At 49.7% G+C, this 25,088-nt stretch overlaps 2 protein-coding genes across 4 annotated transcripts in view; one reads left to right on the forward strand and one right to left on the reverse strand.

Annotated features, from left to right (window-relative positions):
* Positions 1-1,230: 1,230 nt before the first annotated feature.
* On the reverse strand, positions 1,231-11,737 carry LOC118228866 (retinal Mueller cells isomerohydrolase-like). 2 transcript variants are annotated; one of them, XM_035420402.1, is made up of 14 exons: positions 10,731-11,737; positions 9,523-9,605; positions 8,489-8,639; positions 7,900-8,007; positions 6,817-6,958; positions 6,591-6,738; positions 5,929-6,010; positions 5,427-5,559; positions 4,596-4,735; positions 4,257-4,386; positions 3,707-3,821; positions 3,002-3,096; positions 2,227-2,338; positions 1,231-1,938 (listed from the first exon to the last, which is right to left on the reverse strand). In XM_035420402.1, the coding sequence occupies exons 1-14, from the start codon at positions 10,817-10,819 to the stop codon at positions 1,790-1,792; spliced, it is 1,677 nt and encodes a 558-aa protein (XP_035276293.1). In that variant the 5' UTR covers positions 10,820-11,737; the 3' UTR covers positions 1,231-1,789. The 2 variants fall into 2 exon arrangements, with proteins under 2 accessions (XP_035276293.1, XP_035276291.1); XM_035420400.1 differs by having other exon boundaries at positions 1,822-2,338.
* Positions 11,738-19,260: 7,523 nt separating this feature from the next.
* Positions 19,261-25,088, forward strand: part of LOC118228842 (leucine-rich repeat-containing protein 7-like) — a 31,479-nt gene continuing 25,651 nt past the window's right edge. For both annotated transcript variants that reach the window (XM_035420326.1, XM_035420327.1), the window contains exon 1: positions 19,261-20,118. In XM_035420326.1, the coding sequence (XP_035276217.1) occupies positions 20,094-20,118 (25 nt within the window). In that variant the 5' untranslated portion in view covers positions 19,261-20,093. The remainder of the gene's footprint in view (positions 20,119-25,088) is intronic.

Here is a 25,088-nt window from a genome sequence, read left to right on the forward strand (position 1 = left end):
TGTTGCAATTTTGTTTCAATTGTCCTTTCAGATAGCAGTTATTTCCTTGCCCACTAGGGGGCACATTTGCTCAGTACAGAAGTTGGTGTGTGCGATTCAGCACAGTGTAAGGGGGATGCTGTTATCTGAGAAAAATAAACAATATCATTTATGATTTTCCCCAGTTTTGTGTGGATCTTCTTGTTTTGGTTTTTTTTTTTAAAGTACATCTTAATCACACATCACTCAATGCAGTCTGTACATTTTTTGTTCTTTTATTTTATTTCTACAGTGTTGGGAAAGTAGTGCTGTCTGTGCTTGTGCACTCGGCCCTGTTCAGTTCTGCCTTTCTCAGCGAAATCAAATGAAATCAATCCAGACCTATTACTTGGGAGATTCTGGACATTGTAGTGGAGAGCCAGGAGAAAACACTTCCTGGTTTTTTTTTTTCTTTCTTGTGAACAGAATGTTTCTGGACTCATTATGACACGGAAAGAGTTTATCATCTCTTTATGACATCACAGTTGGGGTTACCTCTGAGGTCACATGACTCTGTACTAGCCAGAAGCTCTGCTCCTGCATTTTTTCAGCACATTCTACTTCCTTGTTCCAGCCAGAGATGATAATGTTGGGATGATTTGGGTGTTGTTTCATTTTACCCGGTGGGGACTTTGGATGTTAAACAGTCTCAGCAATAGCGCATGATTGGTGGAGTTCCTCCAGTAGGTGACACCAGTATCCCGTTGGTGGTTTATCATCCCTGACTGTAGCTGGCTCTGTGTGATTAACATTCATTGCCACAGCAGTGCGTGTGTGGTCACAGCATCTCGTGAGTATTGGTAAAGATTCATCAAGCGGTAATGTAGGTGGGGAGGGGGGAAGGTTGGACGTGGGTGACACAGAGCTGAGGCTGGTGGGGTGGTATGGCTGCTGGCTCTAGTGATGCAGAGCTGAGGCTGGTGGGGTGGTATGGCTGCTGGCTCTAGTGATGCAGAGCTGAGGCTGGTGGGGTGGTATGGCTGCTGGCTCTAGTGATGCAGAGCTGGGACTGGTGGGGTGGTATGGCTGTTGGCTCTAGTGATGCAGAGCTGGGACTGGTGGGGTGGTATGGCTGCTGGCTCTAGTGATGCAGAGCTGGGACTGGTGGGGTGGTATGGCTGCTGGCTCTAGTGATGCAGAGCTGAGGCTGGTGGGGTGGTATGGCTGCTGGCTCTAGTGATGCAGAGCTGGGACTGGTGGGACGGCTTGGCTGCTGGCTCTAGTGATGCAGAGCTGAGGCTGGTGGGGTGGTATGGCTGCTGGCTCTAGTGATGCAGAGCTGAGGCTGGTGGGGTGGTATGGCTGCTGGCTCTAGTGATGCAGAGCTGGGACTGGTGGGGTGGTATGGCTGCTGGCTCTAGTGATGCAGAGCTGGGACTGGTGGGGTGGTATGGCTGCTGGCTCTAGTGATGCAGAGCTGAGGCTGGTGGGGTGGTATGGCTGCTGGCTCTAGTGATGCAGAGCTGGGACTGGTGGGGTGGTATGGCTGCTGGCTCTAGTGATGCAGAGCTGGGACTGGTGGGACGGCTTGGCTGCTGGCTCTAGTGATGCAGAGCTGGGACTGGTGGGGTGGTATGGCTGCTGGCTCTAGTGATGCAGAGCTGAGGCTGGTGGGGTGGTATGGCTGCTGGCTCTAGTGATGCAGAGCTGGGACTGGTGGGGTGGTATGGCTGCTGGCTCTAGTGATGCAGAGCTGGGACTGGTGGGACGGCTTGGCTGCTGGCTCTAGTGATGCAGAGCTGGGACTGGTGGGGTGGTATGGCTGCTGGCTCTAGGGCTTGTACATCCCGTGGAAGGTGACGGGCATGATGGCCTCCACCTCGGCCCGGGCGATCTCCGACAGGTCCTTGGCGTTGAGGACCAAGAGGTAGCCGGGCCTCTGGGCCGCGCCTGGGTTCACCACGATGGTCAGCAGGATCCCTGCGAGATGGAGAGGCGGAGCCTGTCACGCGTAGCCCCGCCCACCGCACAGAGCCCCGCCCACCACACACAGCAACTCCTCAGTGGACTTTAATGCTGGGGTTCCCGACCCAGAGCCGCAGGACCTTCTGGGTTCCTGCGGCTTTTCGGGACCATGCTTGGGGACCCCGTGTCCTAAAGGGTGGAGCTTCAGCATGCTGCCGCTGGCCCAATACAGCACGCTGTTTGGTTGGATGCCAGTGTTACTATGGTAACGCAAACACCCTTGACCTCGACCCCCCCACTTACCGTCATCCTCGTCCACGCCGTCGGGGGACTGCACGAAAATGGGCTCGGAGGGGTAGGAGTCCGGCTCCTGCCACACCCACGTCTCCTTGGTCCGAACGTTCAGCTTGCAGATCTGGGAACAGACGGGAGGCTCAGAGAAGCACAGGTGGGGCTTCTGGGGAACTCATCGTCCTGCTCAAACACTACAGCACGGATGGGCCTCTCAGTCCGGCACCCGAGCGCCCTGTGGCTGGTCTACTGCCCCCGAGCGCCCTGTGGCTGGTCTACTGCCCCCGAGCGCCCTGTGGCTGGTCTACTGCACGGATGGGCCTCTCAGTCCGGCACCTGAGCCCTCCGACTCATTGCACAACAGCGCCCTCTGCTGGTCAGTCGGGCACCCACATGTCCGCCCGTTACGCATGAAGTGTCTTCCTCAGGCTCCAGTAAGTAAGTCTGGCAATAAGTGGCAGCTGAGTAGCCCCTATTCATCAAACCCCATGCTGAGTGATGGTACATGCTACTGCTGAACGTGCTAATGCTACATGCTAAACATGCTAATACTAAACGTGCTAATGCTATATGCTAAACATTTGGAGTTTTACATGTTTAAGATTGCAGTGAGGAGAACAGGCCTCACTTGGGTACGTGTTCACTCCACCACTACCAATACTCGCATTGAAATTAAATAAAATAATGAAAACATCCTCGGGTAGCAGTTAAATTCGGTTCATGTACTGTGAGGTGAATCTGTGTCCTCAGTATTGTGCAGGTGGAGTGTGCATTCAGCTCTACCCACCCTGTCTGGGATGAAGTGGTTCAGTCCAAGGGCGTAGGCGTAGGTGTAGTTCTTCCCACTGCATCGTGGGTAGTTGATCTGGGGGAATTCAAAAGCTGGGAAATGTGAGAAAAAAAAGTTTAAAAAAAATGAGTTATGACCTCTGCAGTTTGGACCTGGCTGGGTCTGGAGGGCGGTGTGGGTGCAGTTTGGACCAGGCGGTTCTGGGGGGCGGTGTGGGTGCAGTTTGGACCGGGCGGTTCTGGGGGGCGGTGTGAGGGCAGTTTGGACCGGGCGGTTCTGGGGGGCGGTGTGGGGGCAGTTTGGACCAGGCGGTTCTGGGGGGCGGTGTGGGTGCAGTTCGGACCGGGCGGTTCTGGGGGGCGGTGTGGGGGTAGTTTGGACCGGGCGGTTCTGGGGCGCGGTGTGGGGGCAGTTTGGACCGGGCGGTTCTGGGGGGCGGTGTGGGTACAGTTTGGACCGGGCGGTTCTGGAGGGGCGGTGTGGGTGCAGTTTGGACCGGGCGGTTCTGGGGGGCGGTGTGGGTGCAGTTTGGACCGGGCGGTTCTGGAGGGGCGGTGTGGGGGCAGTTTGGACCGGGCGGTTCTGGGGGGCGGTGTGGGTGCAGTTTGGACCGGGTGGTTCTGGGGGGCGGTGTGGGTGCAGTTTGGACCGGGCGGTTCTGGAGGGGCGGTGTGGGGGCAGTTTGGACCCGGCAGCTCTTACCTTGGCGGGGGCCGGAGAAGAGGATCTCGGGTTCGAGCCAGACGGTACCGTCGGAGCGCATGACAGCGGTTGCCGTGGTGTAGGGCAGCGATATCAGGTTCTTCCCCTGCTCCTCCTGCAGAACCAGAACCAGAACAAGAACCAGCGACAGGGAGGCAGGTGAGAATGGTCCTCAGAACACCTGAGCTTCAGCGCTGGCAGAGGGGCGGGGCTCAGCACAGGGGGGTGGGGTTCAGTAAAAGGGGGAGGGGCTCAGTATAGGGGAGTGGGGCTCAGCACTGGGGGGGGCGGGGATTGGGGTAGAGGGGTGGGGCTCAGTAAAGGGAGGTGGGGCTCAGTACAGGAAGGTGGGGCTCAGTACAGGGGGGCGGGGCTCAGTACAGGAAGGCAGGGCTCAGTACAGGGAGGCGGGGCTCAGTACAGGAAGGCAGGGCTCAGTACAGGGAGGCGGGGCTCAGTACAAGGAGGCGGGGCTCAGTACAGGGAGGCGGGGCTCAGCACAGGGAGGCGGGGCTCAGCACAGGGGGGCGGGGCTTAGCAGGGCACTTACCCGGTGCACATCCATGGGGAGCACATATCTCCGCACCTCCGGCTGTGGAGCCATCATGGCTGCCTTCTTTACCTCCTCCCAGTTCTCCCGCAAGTTTGCCAGGTACAGGTAGTTATACACAAACTCAAACCTGCCACACAGGTGTAAAGGTAGTTATACACAAACTCAAACCTGAATGGGACAGGTGCAGATGGTGCAGAGTTTAGTGAATGGGACAGGTGCAGGTAATGGGACAGGTGCAGGTGGTGCAGAGTTTAGTGAATGGGACAGGTGCAGGTGGGGCGGAGTTTAGTGAATGGTACAGGTATAGGTAACGGGACAGGTGCAGGTGGGGCCTACCCTTTCCACGTGCACAGGTCGACCACGACAAAGCCTTGGTCCTCGTAGCAGTTGATGTGGTGGAAGAGGTTCATGGCCGAGGCTCGGAACTTCACATCCACGTATTCATTGGGCTTCCGGGTGGCCAGGTGGAACCAGGTCTACGAGGCGAGCAGGCGAAGCTTTTATTCGGCTCGGTCTCCTTCAGTTTCACTCAGAGGCGTTTTTACAGCAACACCATCACAGCGACGCTTTACACAGGAACCGGCAACAAACACAGCCTCCCTCATGCACACTCACAGTCTCACACACACACACACACACACTCACAGTCTCACACACACACACACACACTGTCTCACACACACACACACAGCCTCCCTCATGCACACTCACAGTCTCACACACACACAGCCTCCCTCATGCACAATCACAGTCTCACACACACACACACACAGCCTCCCTCATGCACACTCACAGTCTCACACACACACACACACACTCACTGTCTCACACACACACACACACAGCCTCCCTCATGCACACTCAGTCTCACACACACACACTGTCTCACTCACAGTCTCACACACACACACACACTCACAGTCTCACACACACACTCACTGTCACACACACATACACATACACACACACACAGTCTCACACTTACTCCCTCACTGTCTCACTCACACACACACACACACCCACACACACACACACACACACACACACACCCACACACCCACACACACACACACACACACACACACACACACACACACACACACACACACACACCCACACACCCACACACACACACACACACACACACACTCACAGTCTCACACTTACTCCCATAGTCTCGTTGGACTCAAAGCAGTCCATGTAGTTGGAGCCTCGGATGCTCCAGGCGCTCAGGAACTTGAGCAGGTTGATCTTGACGGGCGTTTCCACAAAGATGAAGTAGTTTGGAGAAATTCCAAAACTAGAGGGAGAGAGCGATGAAGGACAGGTCAGTACGGCAGGTGAAGGACAGGTCAGTATGGCAGGTGAAGCACAGGTCAGTACGGCAGGTGAAGGACAGGTCAGTATGGCAGGTGAAGTACAGGTCAGTACGGCAGGTGAAGGACAGGTCAGTACGGCAGGTGAAGCACAGGTCAGTACTGCAGGTGAAGCACAGGTCAGTATAGCAGGTGAAGGACAGGTCAGTACTGCAATATAGACTTTGTAAGTTAAGATTTCGCTTCAGGCCGAGACTGAAAGATAAAACATTGCCCTAAAGGAAGTTTTTCCACATAGGGTCAACAGCAATAATAATAATAGTAATAATAATAATAATAATAATAATACGAACCTGTGGACATACGATGGTTTGAATCGCTCACTGCTGGGAATCTGGACCACCACTTTGGATTTTTCAACAGAATCAGACTTATCTGGAGAAAAAGCAGTCTCAGTCACTGCTCAGGTGTGACAGTCTGTCAGTCTCTGCTCAGGTGTGACAGTCTGTCAGTCACTGCTCAGGTGTGACAGTCTGTCAGTCTCACTGCTCAGGTGTGACAGTCTGTCAGTCACTGCTCAGGTGTGACAGTCTGTCAGTCAATGCTCAGGTGTGACAGTCTGTCAGTCACTGCTCAGGTGTGACAGTCTGTCAGTCACTGCTCAGGTGTGACAGTCTGTCAGTCACTGCTCAGGTGTGACAGTCTGTCAGTCACTACTCAGGTGTGACAGTCTGTCAGTCAATGCTCAGGTGTGTAAAGGTGATGAATGTACAGATGTGATCTCAGTACAGTTGTGTGCAGGTGTGTAGGTGTTTAGTGCAGGTGTGTAGGTAGGTGTGTAGATGCACAGGTGTGTGGGGCAGGTGAGTGGGTGTATAGTGCAGGCGTGTAGATGCACAGGTGTGTGGGGCAGGTGAGTGGGTGTATAGTGCAGGTGTGTAGATGCACAGGTGTGTGGGGCAGGTGAGTGGGTGTATAGTGCAGGTGTGCAGGTGCGTTCGGCGAACCGGCTGACCCTTCTGTTTGGGGGGCATGCTGACGATGTTGTAGGCCAGTGTCGCCCCTTTCCCGAAGCAGTTCCCGATGTTGTACACGGTGCCGTCCGCCTCGATGTGGGGGTGCGCTGTCACTCCGTTGATGTTCATGTAGTTGCACAGGTCCACCTGAGGGGGCAGGCGTGAGCACGGCTGCACTGGCCTTTGGAGCGGTGTTGACACCACGTCACTCGGACATAGACTCACCTTCTTCAGGGTCTCCAGCGTCTCGGGGTCGACCTTGGTGATGTAGTTGGTCTCTGTGCAGGCGTAGTAGTCCTCTCCGATGGGATACACGTTCACCAGGCAGTTATCCGTCACCTCCACCCCTTTAAAATAGGAGAAAAACCTATGGGAACACAAGCGCACACACACATGTGCGCGCACACACACATGCACACACACACACACACACGTGCGCACACAAATATCAGCCATTCTGCTTCAGAATGTTAATTCTTCTAAAAGCAAATTCCTGTTAACTGTAATTATGCAGAAGTCACAAAACATCAACAAAGAATCAGCTGTGGGATGTATCACACAGGTGAGAGAGGTGTGTTAAAACAGCTCTGTGTATCACACAGGTGAGAGAGGTGTGTTTAACCAGAGTTCAGTGTATCACACAGGTGAGAGAGGTGTGTTTAACCAGAGTTCAGTGTATCACACAGGTGAGAGAGGTGTGTTTAACCAGAGTTCAGTGTATCACACAGGTGAGAGAGGTGTGTTTAACCAGAGTTCAGTGTATCACACAGGTGAGAGAGGTGTGTTTAACCAGAGTTCAGTGTATCACACAGGTGAGAGAGGTGTGTTTAACCAGAGTTCAGTGTATCACACAGGTGAGAGAGGTGTGTTAAAACAGTTCTGTGTATCACACAGATGAGAGAGGTGTGTTTAAACAGAGTTCAGTGTATCACACAGGTGAGAGAGGTGTGTTTAACCAGAGTTCAGTGTATCACACAGGTGAGAGAGGTGTGTTTAACCAGAGTTCAGTGTATCACACAGGTGAGAGAGGTGTGTTTAACCAGAGTTCAGTGTATCACACAGGTGAGAGAGGTGTGTTTAACCAGAGTTCAGTGTATCACACAGGTGAGAGAGGTGTGTTAAAACAGTTCTGTGTATCACACAGATGAGAGAGGTGTGTTTAACCAGAGTTCAGTGTATCACACAGGTGAGAGAGGTGTGTTTAACCAGAGTTCAGTGTATCACACAGGTGAGAGAGGTGTGTTAAAACAGTTCTGTGTATCACACAGGTGAGAGAGGTGTGTTTAACCAGAGTTCTGGGGACCTGACCTGGAGAAGATGTTCTTGCAGGGGTCTGGGTAGGCGAAGGTTCCAAACTCGGTGATGACGACGCGTTTCTCTGTCATCGCCCGCACGTACGCGTCCGTCCTCACAAACCTGAGCACAGCGAAACGAGCCATTGACGCGCTAGACTGACCACTGCCTGCGCTGCAGCAGGCTGACGGCACGCTATAGCATGTTAAACTAGCCATGCGCTGAACATTACTCAACCAACAGCACGCTCAACTAGGCTACGCTAACATAACAGCATACTGAGCTACGCTAAATCAGCAGTGTGCTACCGCAGTTAGAGGTTAATTAAATCCGGTTTTCAAATGGGTATTTAGTACGTCAGCTGAGCCTGAAAAAGCTAAGACGATCGCCAGATCAGTGATATTATCGGCATGCAAAGCCATTCTGAGCACACTATTATGACCACAGACAGCAAAATTAATCTCAAAGTTCTGGTGTCAAATCAGACAAACAAGGCTGAGGTGCTGATATGCTGATACGAATAGCTTCGTTTTGGAGGGGAAAAAAATCCAGTGGAAAATGTAAATTGCGAGGGATTATTTCAGAATTGTGCTGCGATACTCACTTGCGGTAGTAGGTGACTTGTCCGTTCTTGAAGTCGAACTTGTGCATGAGGGCCTGTCCGTCAAACAGGTGGTAAAAGGGCTCGTCCCCCACCTCGAACAGCCCGGGGCCCAGCCGGAGGAGGCTTCCCCTCAGCCACGAAGGCAACCGGCCTGGGTGCACAGGACAGGCACCTCGTTACCCTCCATCCCTAACCCTAACCCACCACCATCCCACTCCCACTGTTTACCCCACCCCTACCCCACCCTCCATTCCAAACACGGTGTTTACCCCACCCCTACCCCACCCTCCATTCCAAACACGGTGTTTACCCCACCCTCCATCCCAAACACGGTGTTTACCCCACCCCTACCCCACCCTCCATTCCAAACACGGTGTTTACCCCACCCCTACCCCACCCTCCATCCCAAACACGGTGTTTACCCCACCCCTACCCCACCCTCCATCCCAAACACGGTGTTTACCCCACCCCCATCCCACTCACACTGTCTACCCCACCCCTACCCCACTCTCACTGTTTACCCCACCCCTACCCCACTCACACTATTTACCCCACCCCTACCCCATCCCACTCACACTATTTACCCCACCCCTACCCCACTCCCAAATCAGTAAGCACATACAGTATATGTATAAAATATATGTAGATGCATGTCATAAATATGTAAAAGCAGCTAATTTTTAATAATTAAATATGTTTTCACAATCTAGTAAAAATATATCTAATAAATAAAGGTAAAAATAGCACATAATAATACATGTAGTTCCCATATATTGCCATGTATTATTTTCCATATGGGATTTCCTTATGCGGCTTGCAGGTCTCACTTTGTCTGTTTGTCTGCCTGTCTCAGGACAGGCTCTGCCTCCAGTGTGAATGCAAATAAACAGGCAGTGATGCCACACTGGACCCACCTGTGACCTGTGCTGGGATTGGCTGTGACACTGGACCCACCTGTAACCTGTGCTGGGATTAGCTGTGACACTGGACCCACCTGTGACCAGTGTTGGGATTGGCTGTGACACTGGACCCACCTGTAACCTGTGCTGGGATTGGCTCTGCCAGCTCCTCACAAGTCTCAAAGATCTTCTTATAGCCACCGGCAGGATGCTCCACTCTGCCAGTAAAACACCACAGAATAGAGCAGGAGGGTGGGATTATCTCCAGCATTCAAACAACACAGAAGAGAGCAGGAGGGTGGGATTAGATGAAACGTGAAAGGTGATGACACTAGGTAACTAAAGCCCATCGTCTCTAAAATGAGCTTTCTGAAATTGGTAAAACTTTTCAGAGAAATGCAAGATATAAAACTTGAAAAAAAATATGTTGATATGTGATGTTAATATTTTAGGTCCAGGTAGATTTATCAAGCCCTGTGACTGACAGTGGCATGAATCCAGTGGCTGAGCAAAAACCTAATAATACCTGTGTGAGATATTAAGAACCAGCCGAGACTCAACACTGAGATATATTAGGAACCAGGTGAGACTCAACACTTGGTTATACTAAAGAACCAGGTGAGACTCAACACTGGGTTATGCTAAAGAACCAGGTGAGACTCAACACTGGGTTATACTAAAGAACCAGGTGAGACTCAACACTGGGTTATGCTAAAGAACCAGGTGAGACTGAACACTGGGTTATGCTAAAGAACCAGGTGAGACTCAACACTTGGTTATACTAAAGAACCAGGTGAGACTCAACACTGGGTTATGCTAAAGAACCAGGTGAGACTCAACACTGGGTTATGCTAAAGAACCAGGTGAGACTCAACACTGGGTTATGCTAAAGAACCAGGTGAGACTCAACACTTGGTTATGCTAAAGAACCAGGTGAGACTCAACACTGGGTTATGCTAAAGAACCAGGTGAGACTCAACACTTGGTTATGCTAAAGAACCAGGTGAGACTCAACACTTGGTTATGCTAAAGAACCAGGTGAGACTCAACACTGGGTTATGCTAAAGAACCAGGTGAGACTGGGTTATACTAAAGAACCAGGTGAGACTGAACACTGGGTTATACTAAAGAACCAGGTGAGACTCAACACTGGGTTATGCTAAAGAACCAGGTGAGACTGAACACTGGGTTATACTAAAGAACCAGGTGAGACTCAACACTGGGTTATACTAAAGAACCAGGTGAGACTGAACACTGGGTTATACTAAAGAACCAGGTGAGACTCAACACTGGGTTATACTAAAGAACCAGGTGAGGGCGAAGGAGAACGGATTGTCACTCACCTGCTAACCATGGTGTCGTCGTGGTGACAGCAGCACGCGCACGCACACAGTCTCGAGGTCCGAAGGGGAAGTCTCAGCTCCCATCGCATATGGGCCGAGCAATTTATACCCAAGAAACCCCGCCCCTAGTGACCAGCGGCACCGTCCCAACCAATCACAGAGCTCCAGAACGACAAGCTCCAGCACAATACCTTTCTTTGATCCACCACGCTCAAAAGTCTTTTGCAACAACATAAGACCATTAATACAATCTTCACACAATCTCTAATCTTTAATAATCTAGAGGCAGGTTTCTCCTTGCCAGCCTTTCAAAACTAAAGCATAACTGGTGGGATAAACTTACTTATTTTCAGCCTCATAGTTTAACTGCCATCCTGTTTGAACTCTTTCCGTTGTCACCAACACCTCTGTAGCCTCAGACTGGGAGGTTTGCAGGTTTACTCTCAGCCTCTAAAGCCACTTGTTTCACACTTAAAGCCCAACGCCTCCTCTCCTGCCTGCCATACAGTAAACCCTGCACGTGTGTAGAGTAGAGCACCTTTGTTAAAAATCAATGCGCTCTCCACTAGTTTAATCTGCTTCAGGTGCCTGAAATCACTGAATCCACTCACATGTTTAAATTTGGCACTGGGCCTTCTCGGGTCACATTTCGCGGGATCAACAGTGGACAAGTCCTGACGTCACAGGAGAACACAGAGGGAATTCTGGGATATGTTCTGCGCCGTTGCACATGTCCGGCAACTTTAGCCCACCCCAGCAGGCTCGTAATCCACCTGTGTGTTCACGCTACAGCAGGCTCGGACAACAACAGCGCTACTGTTGGGTAAAGTCTGGAGAGAGCCAGCTCACAGGGAGGGAACCTCCTTCTGGTGACTTTCTGAGAATCCCGATGGAAGCAGTGCACGACGCGCTCCTCGGAAATCGTAACGTTTTTCGACAACGTGCCCTACGTGGCGCGGAAGCAGCGCTCTTGTTCTCCGCAGAAACGCGAGGCGTCGACAGCGCGGATCGAACCTGCGTCCACAGGCCGGCTGATCGATCAAACCGGAATCGGTCTTCGAAAAATGGTCCAACGGGTTAGAAATTCTGCGCTCGGATTTAAACTGGGTGCCCAACTGCCAAATGAAGTAATGAGTCAAAGGAACAAGAAGGCCCCGCACACCAAAAGGTGCCTGAAACGCGCTTAAAGCTATTTTAACAGAAGACTGTCACAAGCGTTCCAGCGTTTCCAGTGTAACCCGTGTGTGGTTCTCTTTCAGCCCAAACCGGTGCCTTGTTTCTCTTCTTCTCTTGATATTGCACAGCGGTTTCAGAGACTGCAGTGGCTCTGTCGCTGGAGGACCCGAGATGGAATACAATGGCTTTTGTTCTTGTGGCACATGGGAGGATTTTACTCTACGCCACATTCCTGCCTGGATTACCCGCAGCCACACAAACGCTGAGCTCCATCGCAACGGGACCTGTGAAGAGCAAAATGAAACAAAAATGTTGCACCAACATTTGAGAATCAATTTTCTCAAATTTGCATTTCATATTCCTCAACATGACCCGGGGAAGATCTGTTTTAATGTTGATCATTTGATCAATTTATCGACATTTATCCAATATGCGTTGCTCGTTTTTCAGGCCGATGTGCGCCAAGGCGCTAAATCCAAAGCAAAGCACAGTTCAGTCCGTCTCACACACAGTTCACAACACAGCCACGGACAGAAGAGCTCAGATGGTGTTTAAAATGAGCCCCTCTTTCAGTGCTCCTCGTCTTGGCTGGAATAGAATTCCTCAGTCAGGAGCAAAGCTGCGGGAATGGCAAACCAGCCACTGAAGCCACATGTTACGTAATTTTACCAAGGAGAAAAGCTCGAGGCTCATTTGGCTACTTCCAGCTGTGGCATTTAAATAACGCTAAAGACAGCTTAAATCACTGCTAGCAATTCATCTGAAGCACAGCGGCCTGGACAGACTGGAGCATGTTTCACGTGGTTAATCACCTTAAAGGCGAATTTCTCTCACTGTTACTTGTGAAAACAGACGTGTGTAAATCGGCCAGATCTCTTCCTCTCGTGCCTCAGCTGAATGCACTCATGGTCTCGCACACCGAGGCCGTTCTGAGTGAGACTGTCCGCCGAACGTATGCAAAGTAAGGCAGACCAAAATGGCTTCGGTAATTACAAAACGTTGCCATCGGAAGCGTCATTTCACTGATGAAGGCATTCTGCCAAAACATCTCAATCTGTCCCCTTATCTTCAATGAGGAACTCTGAGTGCCGATCTTTTCTGAAGGAACGCAGCTACCCATTAGAACACGCGTCACAGAGAAATCCAGGGGGAAAGAAACACAAAAATTCCACCTCAAATTTGAATCCGATCCATTACCAGCGTTTACTGACTGAGGGAGAAACTGGGAGATTTAGTCGATTGAAATGAAAGTCTGATCCGGCTTGGAGTCACATGGGAAATCTTGTGCCAGAGTGTTTGAATAATAAGACTCTTTAACACGCTTAAATGGACCTCCCATTGACCTGCACAGTCGTACACACAGTAAACACAGTCATACACACTGAAAACACGCAGCCATGCACACTGAAAACACAGCTATACACACAGTAAACACACAGTCATACATACAGCAAACACAGTCATACACACTGAAAACACGCAGCCATGCACACTGAAAACACAGCTGTACACACAGCAAACACACAGCCGTACAGAGCAAACACACAGTTGAACAGACATCACACACACAGCCGTATACACAGCACACCACAGCCGTTGCAGTCCTATGGAATCATTTTTATGATGTAAATTATTACAGCACTAATTAATTATTATTTTTAAACTATGTTGTGCTGATTTATTCGAGTAGAATGTGACATGCTGCGTTCCTGCAAAGTGACTCTCCACACCGCTGCTGTAACTTTAACGCTGTTCTCACACAAATATCACACACATCTGGGTTTAGAAATAAATACATGTGTCTTTGGTCAGTGCATCATGTGTTGTCAAAACAGAGGCAATAAACGATTCCAGTCAGAACAGAAGGAGAACTGCAGGTGGGGAGTCTCACCTGTGTCACCCAAGAGCATAGAGTGAGTCCGCAGTGAGGGGTGGGACATCAAACAAGATCAAAGCGGACGGAGAATTCTGTGGGCCGTCTGCACCACACAGCGACATCTAGTGTTGAGAACAGAGACGAGCGTCTGTGTGCGCAGGATAAGAACCGATTATGCAGTAATTCTCTGTGAGGCCAACAGAGGGTGCTATAACCACCAAATGGCCGTCAAGAATTTAAGATGCATCCAGTCCCGTCAGCTGAGTGTTGGTGCTCTGATCCTCAGCTAAGTCTGAAGAATGTGTAAATTAGACTAATGGATTACTACGGTTTAAACGCTTTCCCCCCATATTTGGTCACCATAACAAACTCATGAGTCATTAGAATCTGATCACAGGCAGGTTTTATGGAGAAACTGAGTGAGAGTGGAGGATTCTGGGAAACATACAGAAAGACGAGGACCACGGGAAAATAAGATAGAAAAGGAAGGATAATTGGAAATAGATATAGAAAGAAAATGACTGTGGGAAGATACCTGCCCCTTTTACCCCTAAGTGCCTGATGTACACAGCCCTGCTTTTCCCTGTGCTGCAGGGAGGTAGGGGGGGTTGGACTTCAGAAAGAGGTCAGAGGTTAAAGGTCAAAGGCAGGCTGAACATGCACCCTTCCATGCAGTGGTCCTTGACCCCTGGTCCTAGAGAGAGTCAACAGGTTTTTGTCTTCAGCTTAAAATCACCAGCCAACTTGGAACCAAATAACCCGGTGAGGGGTGATCAGCTACTTTAATTGGGATAGGGCGTCTTGTTGTTTGCCTGCCCTCCCCCCTCAAAAAAGTATATATATATACAATATATATACATACATTCTGGAGGTGCCCAATTTGTGCTGGGTAAGAAAAGCTGGGCTCCTGTCCAGTTCGTTTCAGTTGGGAGATGGAGTGTTTTTTCTGGGGGGGGGGGGGTTGTCCTGGCCCCCCACACTGACCTGGTTTAAGCTGCGGCAGGAGACGATTGGAGGAGACTGTCCTGTGAAGGCCAATCAGATTTAAGTGGGTCCTGGGCCTGTTCCACATTCTGGTATCACACAGAGCGCAGGATCTAACCAGTGTGCTGCCCACAGGTACAATGACCTCATCGGTCTCCATGGCAACACTGCACGCAGGTACAGTGACCTCACCGGTCTCCATGGCAACACTGCATGCAGGTACAGTAACCTCACCGGTCTCCATGGCAACACTGCACACAGGTACAGTAACCTCACCGGTCTCCATGGCAACACTGCACACAGGCACAGTGACCTCTCCGGTCTCCATGGCAACACTGCACACAGGTACAGTAACCTCATCGGTCTCCATGGCAACACTGCTCACAGGTACAGTAACCTCACCTGTCTCTATGGCAATGCTGCACACAGGTACAGTAACCTCACCTGTCTCTATGGCAATGCTGCACATAGGTACAGTAACATCACCGGTCTCTATGGCAACACTACACACAGGTACAGTAACCTCACCTGTCTCTATGGCAACACTGCACACAGGTAGATTAATGGCTCCAGGACAGGTGCAGAGGAAACCTTTGTTTTCGTCCTGGAACCTGCAGGTGAATGCAGGGGCTGTTCCAGGACAGTTTATTATAGATCTTCATTTCTCACCAATGCCACTGCAAAAAAGCTACAGTCACATTTTACACTTACAATAGCCTATCATCCATATCAGCAAATTAATGCACCAAGGTTCTGACCTCAGTTTGAGCTGAACAGCAATGACCTCTGTCTGACCTCAATTTGACCTTGACAGCCTTGACCTCAGTTTGACCCCAGTCTGCCAATCCTCCAGGCTCTTCCTCAGTGGTATCCCTCTCGCTGAGATTCTTCATACTGTGGCACTAATACTGTGTAAACAAAGTGTAACCAAACAGGTGGTAATACTGTAGAGCGTATCCAAACAGGCAGTAATACTGTAGAGCGTATCCAAACAGGCAGTAATACTGTAGAGCGTATCCAAATAGGCAGTAATACTGTAGAGCGTATCCAAACAGGCAGTAATACTGTAGAGCGTATCCAAACAGGCAGTAATACTGTAGAGCATAACCAAACATGCGGTAATACTGTAGAGCGTATCCAAACAGGTGGTAATACTGTAGAGCGTATCCAAACAGGCAGTAATACTGTAGAGCATAACCAAACATGCGGTAATACTGTAGAGCGTATCCAAACAGGTGGTAATACTGTAGAGCGTATCCAAACAGGCAGTAATACTGTGGAGCATATCCAAACAGGCAGTAATACTGTAGACTGTATTTTTAAAATCACCCAGTCCATGGGACCTTCTCCTGCAGCCTTTGGGGTAAACGGTGAGTCAGACAGGTGGGTGTGAGAGCGTTTAGAGCTCACAGCTGCAGGTGCATGTGCTGGGCCTAGCTCCTACCCCTTTCTCCCTGATTGGTTAAGAGCCGGTGGGCTATTGAGCTGTGAGCCTCCATCGGTTTTGAGTGGCATTTCAGACCACCTACAAATGCCTGTGATGTAAGAACCAAGCCGTGCCACACAGGCTGATGAGCAGGGATTATTTATTCACTGCAATGTCACAGAAACCCATCTAGGGACAGGTGCTGCAAATTATCCCAGACTGAAATGAGAGACATGTTTATTCAATGTTCAAATAAATGATTAATAATATTAAAATTGATCAGGGGTATGTATTACAAAAGCTCAGCATGAGGAGACTGCAGGATGAGAATGTTGGTGTCCTGAGTGTTCTAGAATGCAGGATGAGAATGTTGGTGTCCTGAGTGTTCCAGAATGCTGGATGAGAAATGTTGGTGTCCTGAGTGTCCTGAGAATGTCGGCCATCTTCGATGCTGTTGTGAAACTGAAGTACACAGAGGAGTTGTGAGCAGGAACACACAGATGGACACACACATAGGCAGTGGCCTACCTCTGAAACTGGAATTGCTGCACACTTTCCCAGAAACACACAAGTGGAAACACTCATAACTGCCTGGGGATTGTCAGGGAAACCAAGCTGTTGAATTTCCACCATGAGCATCTCATCCATAGTTGCTGGTTCTGTTTGTAACCTCCAGCTACCCACTGTAATGACTGGTTTATTTCAAATCTTTTCCCTTAGACACGCAATGAGGCTACAGTGGGAACAAAAATGCTTAACCTCACCACACAGCGCCTCAGCCCAGCATGTTCATCGCCAGCACTCACCGTTACTCTCATAACCGCTACGGTCCAGCAGAGCGCACGCAGGTAAGTACTCTCATAACCGCTACGGTCCAGCATAGCGCAAACAGGTAAGTACTCTCATAACCGCTACGGTCCAGCATAGCGCACGCAGGTAAGTACTCTCATACCCGCTACGGTCCAGCAGAACGCACGCAGGTAAGTACTCTCATAACCGCTACGGTCCAGCACAGCGCACACTGGTAAGTACTCTCAAAACCGCTACGGTCCAGCAGAGCGCACGCAGGTGAGTACTCTCATAACCGCTACGGTCCAGTAGAGCGCACGCAGGTAAGTACTCTCATAACCGCTACGGTCCAGCAGAGCGCACGCAGGTAAGTACTCTCATAACCGCTACGGTCCAGCAGAGCGCACGCAGGTGAGTACTCTCATAACCGCTACGGTCCAGTAGAGCGCACGCAGGTAAGTACTCTCATAACCGCTACGGTCCAGCAGAGCGCATGCAGGTAAGTACTCTCATAACCGCTACGGTCCAGCAGAGCGCACGCAGGTAAGTACTCTCATAACCGCTACGGTCCAGCAGAGCGCACGCAGGTAAGTACTCTCATAACTGCTACGGTCCAGCAGAGCACACACAGGTAAGTACTCTCATAACGCAGGTAGGTGCTCTCATAACGCAGGTAGGTGCTCTCATAACGCAGGTAGGTGCTCTCATAACGCAGGTAGGTGCTCTCATAACACAGGTAGGTGCTCTCATAACGCAGGTAGGTGCTCTCATAACGCAGGTAGGTGCTCTCATAACACAGGTAGGTGCTCTCATAACGCAGGTAGGTGAGTGAGCAGTGAGCCTCTGTAATTCCCGCTGACCAAACAGCCCAGACTGTCTGGACTGGAGACCAAACCATGGGGCCCATCCGTCGCACAGCCTTACAGGCCATTATGATGTTACTACAGATTGTACAATAAGCAGGATGCTAACAGACTTATAGACCATTATGATGTTACTACAGATTGTATAATAAGCAGGATGCTAACAGCCTTATGGACCATTATGATGTTACTACAGATTGTACAATAAGCAGGATGCTAACAGAGCCATCGTAGTGCAGCAGTAGGGTTATAGTGGGGCGGTAGTAGCTCAACCCATGCTAAAGCTACATCCTCAAACCCATCTGCTACTTAAAGTGCTGCATTCTCAGTCTCCTTCTTGCACCTACTATGGCATCCTCTGTTAAGCTGTATGTTGTGACACTGATGGCTTCTTGGCATAGTTTCTGTCCTTTTCCTAAACCTTTATGCGCGTGATTTTAGTCACTCCTGATTAGAGCAAAATACCTAAATGCTAACGCAGAGGCCAATACTTACACTACTACAGTCCTGCACGTGACACCCCCAACACACATCATCACATTTTCTACCGGCTACCTGCTTGCCACGGGACTGGAGATACTACTGTGGCGGGAGATGGTGTCTGTCGCATCGCGTCTGAAAGCAGTGGCGCCGAAAGCACTTTAACTGCGCGCTGCTGCGATCGGTGTTCTTTGTGAAGAAGGGGGAAACCAGCTTAGACATTTCCCGATGCAAGATTATGTCCACGCGATGAATGATGTAAGCGCCCTGCAACTGCTCGGTACCGTCGGCGCGCGGGTTGTACATGCTTCCCGGCTGACAGGGCACCTCCTAGGCAACGGTGCATCTTTTCAGCAGCGCGTGACACACATATTTCAAAGGCCTGGCGACTCACCGAACGCTCTCAGCTCCCTTTTATACTGACCCTTATTTCTGGCGGAAGTGGCTAGTCCGCGATGCTTTGAGGCACAGGGGATGGAAACTCACGTTGATTCGTTTTATTGCATTTCATTTTTATTACATATTTCTGATTACAATGTATTGTTACATATTTTCCATAGTTAAATTCCAATTGGTCCTTTCCCGTGTGTTCAATTATCCTGATTTCTTTCTTAGCCAATGCTAACAACTCTGACGAAATTGGTCAACGTTTACATTACGCTGAGATACCCTCCACAATTATTTTAGTTAAAAGGGATTTACACAGAAGACCGTGGCCTTGCAAATGATATTTTCACATACATCTTCCATTCTCTTTCAGCGAACAGCGCACGTTGAATATACGGTGAACTGTGCAGCGAGGGGTAATTCAGGAGTAACCTGTTGTTCCGACCCTTGAATCTTCAGAGACATCGCTTTCATGATAACCCCTCGCGCTACGTGATTTAAAGGCCAGCTTTTTTAGCTGTCGCCCGGGGAGCGTCGCGGTGTTTTCCCCGAGCTATCTGGGGCGGAGAAAATGTGCTGTCGTCTCCCGTGCACCTGCCACACAAGCACACAAGTCACGTCATGCGTTTCGCCGTGCTCCAGAAGCACTGATGCACGCACTGAGAATGAGGGATGATTTAAACCGCGAGCCTGCCGCCCTCCCGTGCATGCCGAACAGCGCAGCTTTCTGCCTCTGCATCGCGTGCAGCCGCGTTTCGGCAGATCGCGGCGTGATGAGGTAAAAGGCAGCGGAAGGAGGGGAATAGCGAGGGATCCGCGAGCTTTTCTTCGCCTTCCTCACACGCGCACGCATAAACCTCACGCGTAAACCACTCCTCTTCTGGCGTTCCATCATCTGTCTCCATCCCTCCGTCTCTCCCATCTTCTGAACCGTACCGAAGGCAGGGGGAGAGAGGCGGTCATCGTATCCGTGGGTAGGGAAGCCAATGGTTAACGTCCTTGGTACCTCTCTCTGCCACGGACCACCGAGGGGAAAGGTATATCTGCGATGCTCGGCAAAGGCACGCTCCATCCCCTCTCGCTCTCCTACTACGGAATACAAGATAAAGCGTTCGAGACGTGCACCCTCCCCGCGGGGTTTGGAGTGATATTTGATTGAATCATATGCTTGTCGTGATCATTGGCGACTGACGGGAAGCGCTTCTGTCACTGCGACTCTATGGGGATCGCTCCGTTTTCGGACAGCGGGAGAGCATTGCTCTTGAAAGAGACTCCTATTATGCGCAGGCAACTGCACGATGGTCCTTGAATTTGTCTCAAGACTAACGGCTCGGTTTGGAATTACAGTTGGATTCTGATTGATTGGCGCTCGCGAACCATCGATGGATAATCATTCAACAATTCAACGTAAGTAGCCCAGACCTGCGGTTTGCGGTCAAGATTTCGTCTCATCGCTGGCGGGAGACGCCGGGAAGAACCCACGTCATTTATTGTAATGTAATATCGTATGCGCGTGAAAATTTAAGTGAAGGCTCTACCGTGTCAGTGGTTCTGGGAAAGAGGCCTTCCTCTCGGTCTATCATCATGTCTGTTTCCATTTCCACCCACAGCTGTCTGAGGTCAATTATAATCCCACTAAAGACACGTATCTGTCCTGTTGGCGCATTTTAGTAGACACTAACCACCAGGTCTGTACCGCAAATCATTTCACATATATGGCACACTAATGACCACAAATTAGGCTATGCTGGGAACAGAGACGAATGTTTTAGGGGCTCTCTCTCTCTCTCTCTCTCTCTCTCTCTCTCTCTCTCTCTCTCTTCCCACGACTCGGCATTTCGCCTGTTGGGCCCGTGTGATGGTCCATCCAACACGCTGGAGAGAGAGAGAGAGAGAGAGAGAGAGAGAGAGAGAGAGAACGAGAGAACCCGGCTGCAAGGCTCAGCTGGTGCTGTCGTCGCAAACGCACGCGACATCTGGACTTCTGTCGAATTTATCACCGTTCATCTCATTAAAGCAGAACGCTGTGAGCGCGGCAATTAGCGGTGCTGACAGCACCAAGTACACCAGTCCGCTAAGATTACAGTAGACATGGCGTCTGTTCGGTATGATCGAATAACGTCGATGCATTTTTACACGTTGGCTCTTTGAGCAGGTGTTCTGACCCTTTCCATTGCGACCAGCTAGCATTAGCCGTTGGTGATAACAGTCTGAGAAAGGATGTCCCCCTTTAACCCCAAACCTTCCAATTGAAGGTTAAGGTGAGTCCTTATTGGTTAAACCTTATTGGCTAACTGATAGGACAAGTCATTACAGCTACCCTCATTGGTTCTTTCCCCTCTGAGTTGATCAGCATAGTGCTGTTTTAAAATTTATATTTTTCCATTTTGTGTGACACCTGTGCACAAGTCATATAGCCTGTTACAGGGACATATTACTGGGGAGGTTGTGTTTCATGTGTTTTTATCAATGCCTCAATTTGCCAGAAAAACAGCTTCTGGTAACACAGCAAAAAGCAGAGCCTGGAGTCTGAATGCAGATTCTCCACGAAAGTAACACAGTCTGGGACAGTCCAGTTCACTGCTTCCCAATATTTCTGAAACCATGACACACTTAATGACAAATGCACCTACTGTGGCCCCCTCCTTTATTAAAGCATTAGCACATAGCGACAAATATGGAACAGAAATATTATGTCAATTTGTGAAACACTTGCATGTACACTGTGCTTGATATGGCGGGTGTAGTTATGTGGTGGATGCAGTTTTGATATGGTGGGTGTAGTTAGGTGGTGGATGCAGTGATTAATATGGCGGGTGTAGTTATGTGGTGGATGCAGTTTTTAATATGGTGGGTGTAGTTATGTGGTGGATGCAGTTTTTGATATGGTGGGTGTAGTTATGTGTGGTGGATGCAGTTTTTAATATGGTGGGTGTAGTTATGTGGTGGATGCAGTTTTTGATATGGTGGGTGTAGTTATGTGTGGTGGATGCAGAGGGTCATGTGCGTTTATAATTTTGCTGATCTGCAGTGGTCCTCTGACTCACATTTACTACCTTATGAAGTAACAGTTCCAGTCTGGGTCAATGAGTTCATTCAGATCTTAGTGATCCTCGTTCAGAAGTATGAAATATGTTATTAGGCTGAATTTCTTCCTGTAAACCATTACTTTTAGTTAACCTGAATTGACCCTAAACTCCTCAGTAAATTAAATGTATTTTTTTAAATTCTAGTTTTCCTCTTGGAATCTTAACACAGGACAAGTATGTAAAAATATTTCCTGTGTTATGCTGCTACCGTGCACTGCTCCAGTGGAATATTCTGTTCCAGTGTTCCTGTGAAATGTTCTGCTGCAGTGTTCCAGTGTTCTGTTCCAGTGCAGTGTTCCAGTACAGTGTTCCACTGTAGTTTTCCAGTGCAGTGCAGTGTTGCAGCATAGGTCTGCAACAGAGTGCTTCATTATAGCCTGAGGAAGAGCCCGTCAGGCCACTGACTCCAGCACAGAGGGCTAAGTTTCATAGTTTATCACTGATATGATTTCACAGATAACAATACTTAAAATGCACCCTTCGCTTTAAAGTAAGAGAAAATGTGTTCGTGAGCTTGGAAAAAAAGTAGGCCATTCCAGAAGATGAATGGCCCTGTCGGTTGATCGTTGGATAATCCCTGTGGATAGGCTTCAGTTTGCTGTTTTAGTACAACAGGACATCTTGACATTTTATTTTTTATCTCTTTAAATTCCTTGAAAATGTTTTTATCCTAGAGATTCACAAGGAACTCATTGAAAGATGTGCAGTGTCTCTCTCTCTCTTAAAAATATTCCGTAAAATTTTTATTTTACGAGAAATAACACACACTTCTCTGGTACAAAACGTCCGTTCCGTGTTGACCTCCGCTGATGTCCGTGGCCACGCCTCTTTTGCTCTTGTCCCTTGTAGAGATATTGAGCCCCAGGCCATGGAGCAGCTTACTTGCCCGCTGCTGAGTATGTAGTAATTTCATCTAAATGTGGTGTACTTAAAATCCCCGGATGATATGCTTATTTCTGGGGTTTTGCTGAGTGTGTTCAGAAGCACACTTAGGAAGGAAATCATACTTCTTAGGAGGCCCCACAGAGAAGAAGGGGGGGGGGGGGGGTTCCATAAATCAGGGAGAAGAGGCCTGACCTTTTTACTACAGGGACAGGACTTCTTATGGCACTTTCGCGGTACCACTGGAAAATAGTGTGGAGGACATTTTCCAGACACTGCCCATAGCATATAAAATAATACACGCTAAAGAGTAGGCAGTATGCGTAGCAGACAGTGCATACTTTGAGAACACAATAGTTAGGAGGCTGTTTTGGACACGGCCCCAATCTGCACCTGACTGAGAGGAGGGGCCTGTCTCAAATGGGGGGTGTGTCTAAACAGTGTCATGCTCGCTGTCACGTGACTGACATGGGTCTGCTGGTCTCTGCTTATTCTAAAAGGCCCATGCAGGCATGAGGTGTAGAACTGGGCTTGTAACCCGAGGGTTGCAAATTTGATTCCCTGGGAGGGCACCCGTGCACCCGACCTAGGCCCCCCCCTTCCCCCCTCCCCCACTGAATGCAGAAGGACATAAAGCGCTGTGCGGACATGTAGGGGCTGCTTTTAGGGTGAATACGGTAACTGCTGAAAAGGATTCACGCTGTGTGGACATGTAGGGGCTGCTTTTAGGGTGAATGCGGTAACTGCTGAAAAGGATTCACGCTGTGTGGACATGTAGGGGCTGCTTTTAGGGTGAATGCGGTAACTGCTGAAAAGGATTCACGCTGTGTGGACATGTAGGGGCTGCTTTTAGGGTGAATGCGGTGACAGCTGATGAGGGTTTACTCTACAGAAGGGAAACTGTCCTCTTCCTTCTGTCTCTTCCCTCAGGCTCTCCACTCTTAGCAGAAAAGACTGCAGGACAGATCTCTGAGACTGAGCTCAAGGTTAGACAGTCCAGCTGCGGGGAATTTTGAACAGCCACACTGGGATTGGGAGTGAGAAGCACAGACTGGGGGGTGGGGGCTGCTCCACAACATGGCTGCACTGTGTAGCGTTCTCTGGTTGGCTGATAGAGCCAGGTATATGTGTGTGTGTGTGTGTGTAGGTGAGTGTGTGTGTGTGTAGGTGAGTGTGTGAATGTGTGAGTGTGTATGTGTGTGTGTGTGTGTGTGTGTGTGTGTGACGCCCCTGCATACACATTCTCTGGTTTATGTGGAAACAGTTTGTGGTCATTTAGACATCAGAGGCACTGAGTCACTGGCAGACCTTATGTCCAGTAAACCATATAGGCCCCTTCCAGACTGCCCATACCTTCTGTGCTCACACTCTAAATCAGTGCTCAGTCAGTCAGTCTGTGGTCAGTCTGTGGTCAGTGTGCGGAGTCTATGGCTCCTTCAGTGAGGAGGTGCTCAAACTCATTCATTACTCTCCTTCAGTGAGGAGGTGCTCAAACTCATTCATTACTCTCCCTCAGTGAGGAGGTGCTCAAACTCATTCATTACTCTCCTCCAGTGAGGAGGTGCTCAAACTCATTCATTACTCTCCCTCAGTGAGGAGGTGCTCAAACTCATTCATTACTCTCCCTCAGTGAGGAGGTGCTCAAACTCATTCATTACTCTCCTTCAGTGAGGAGGTGCTCAAACTCATTCATTACTCTCCCTCAGTGAGGAGGTGCTCAAACTCATTCATTACTCTCCTCCAGTGAGGAGGTGCTCAAACTCATTCATTACTCTCCCTCAGTGAGGAGGTGCTCAAACTCATTCATTACTCTCCCTCAGTGAGGAGGTGCTCAAACTCATTCATTACTCTCCCTCAGTGAGGAGGTGCTCAAACTCATTCATTACTCTCCCTCAGTGAGGAGGTGCTCAAACTCATTCATTACTCTCCCTCAGCGAGGAGGTGCTCAAACTCATTCATTACTCTCCCTTGGGACCTCCTGCCCGGCCTGTCTTCATACTTCAGCCTTTAATTCTGAACTTCATATTAATTCTAATAAGACAGAAAGGAGAGGGTGGCAGAGAGGAGGGCCACAGTGGAGCCTGGCTGGTGCTGTGTACACGTGCTTTCACAGTGTTCAGTGTTTTATCATGTAGCTGCAGAAATGACATAACAGAACAGCATCACATAATGACGAGAACAGGCCATTCAGTCCTGCAGTGCTCGCCCAATGAAGTGGGTTTGATCTGAAGGGCCTACCTGCCCTGATTGAGGCCCTGAACGCCAGTTTGACGCCCTGAATGCCAGTTTGAGACCAGTTTGAGGCAAGTTTGAGGCCAGTTTGGGGTCAGTTTGAGGCCAGTTTGAGGTCAGTTTGAGGCCAGTTTGGGGCCAGTTTGAGGTCAGTTTGAGACCAGTTTGAGGCCA

The sequence above is a fragment of the Anguilla anguilla genome, chromosome 6 (assembly GCF_013347855.1).
Source record: "Anguilla anguilla isolate fAngAng1 chromosome 6, fAngAng1.pri, whole genome shotgun sequence".
NCBI classification, from domain to species: Eukaryota; Metazoa; Chordata; class Actinopteri; order Anguilliformes; family Anguillidae; genus Anguilla; species Anguilla anguilla.

Bases quoted from the DNA above. Each gene is read 5' to 3' on its own strand.
- LOC118228866 (XM_035420400.1), bottom strand. From the start codon at position 10,819: ATGCGATGGGAGCTGAGACTTCCCCTTCGGACCTCGAGACTGTGTGCG. The intron at 8,640-9,522 runs GTGGGTCCAGTG...CTGTGCACCCAG, and splicing joins AATCCCAGCACAGGTTACAG to GCCGGTTGCCTTCGTGGCTG. The intron at 4,387-4,595 runs GTAGGCCCCACC...CCTGTGTGGCAG, and splicing joins GACCTGTGCACGTGGAAAGG to GTTTGAGTTTGTGTATAACT.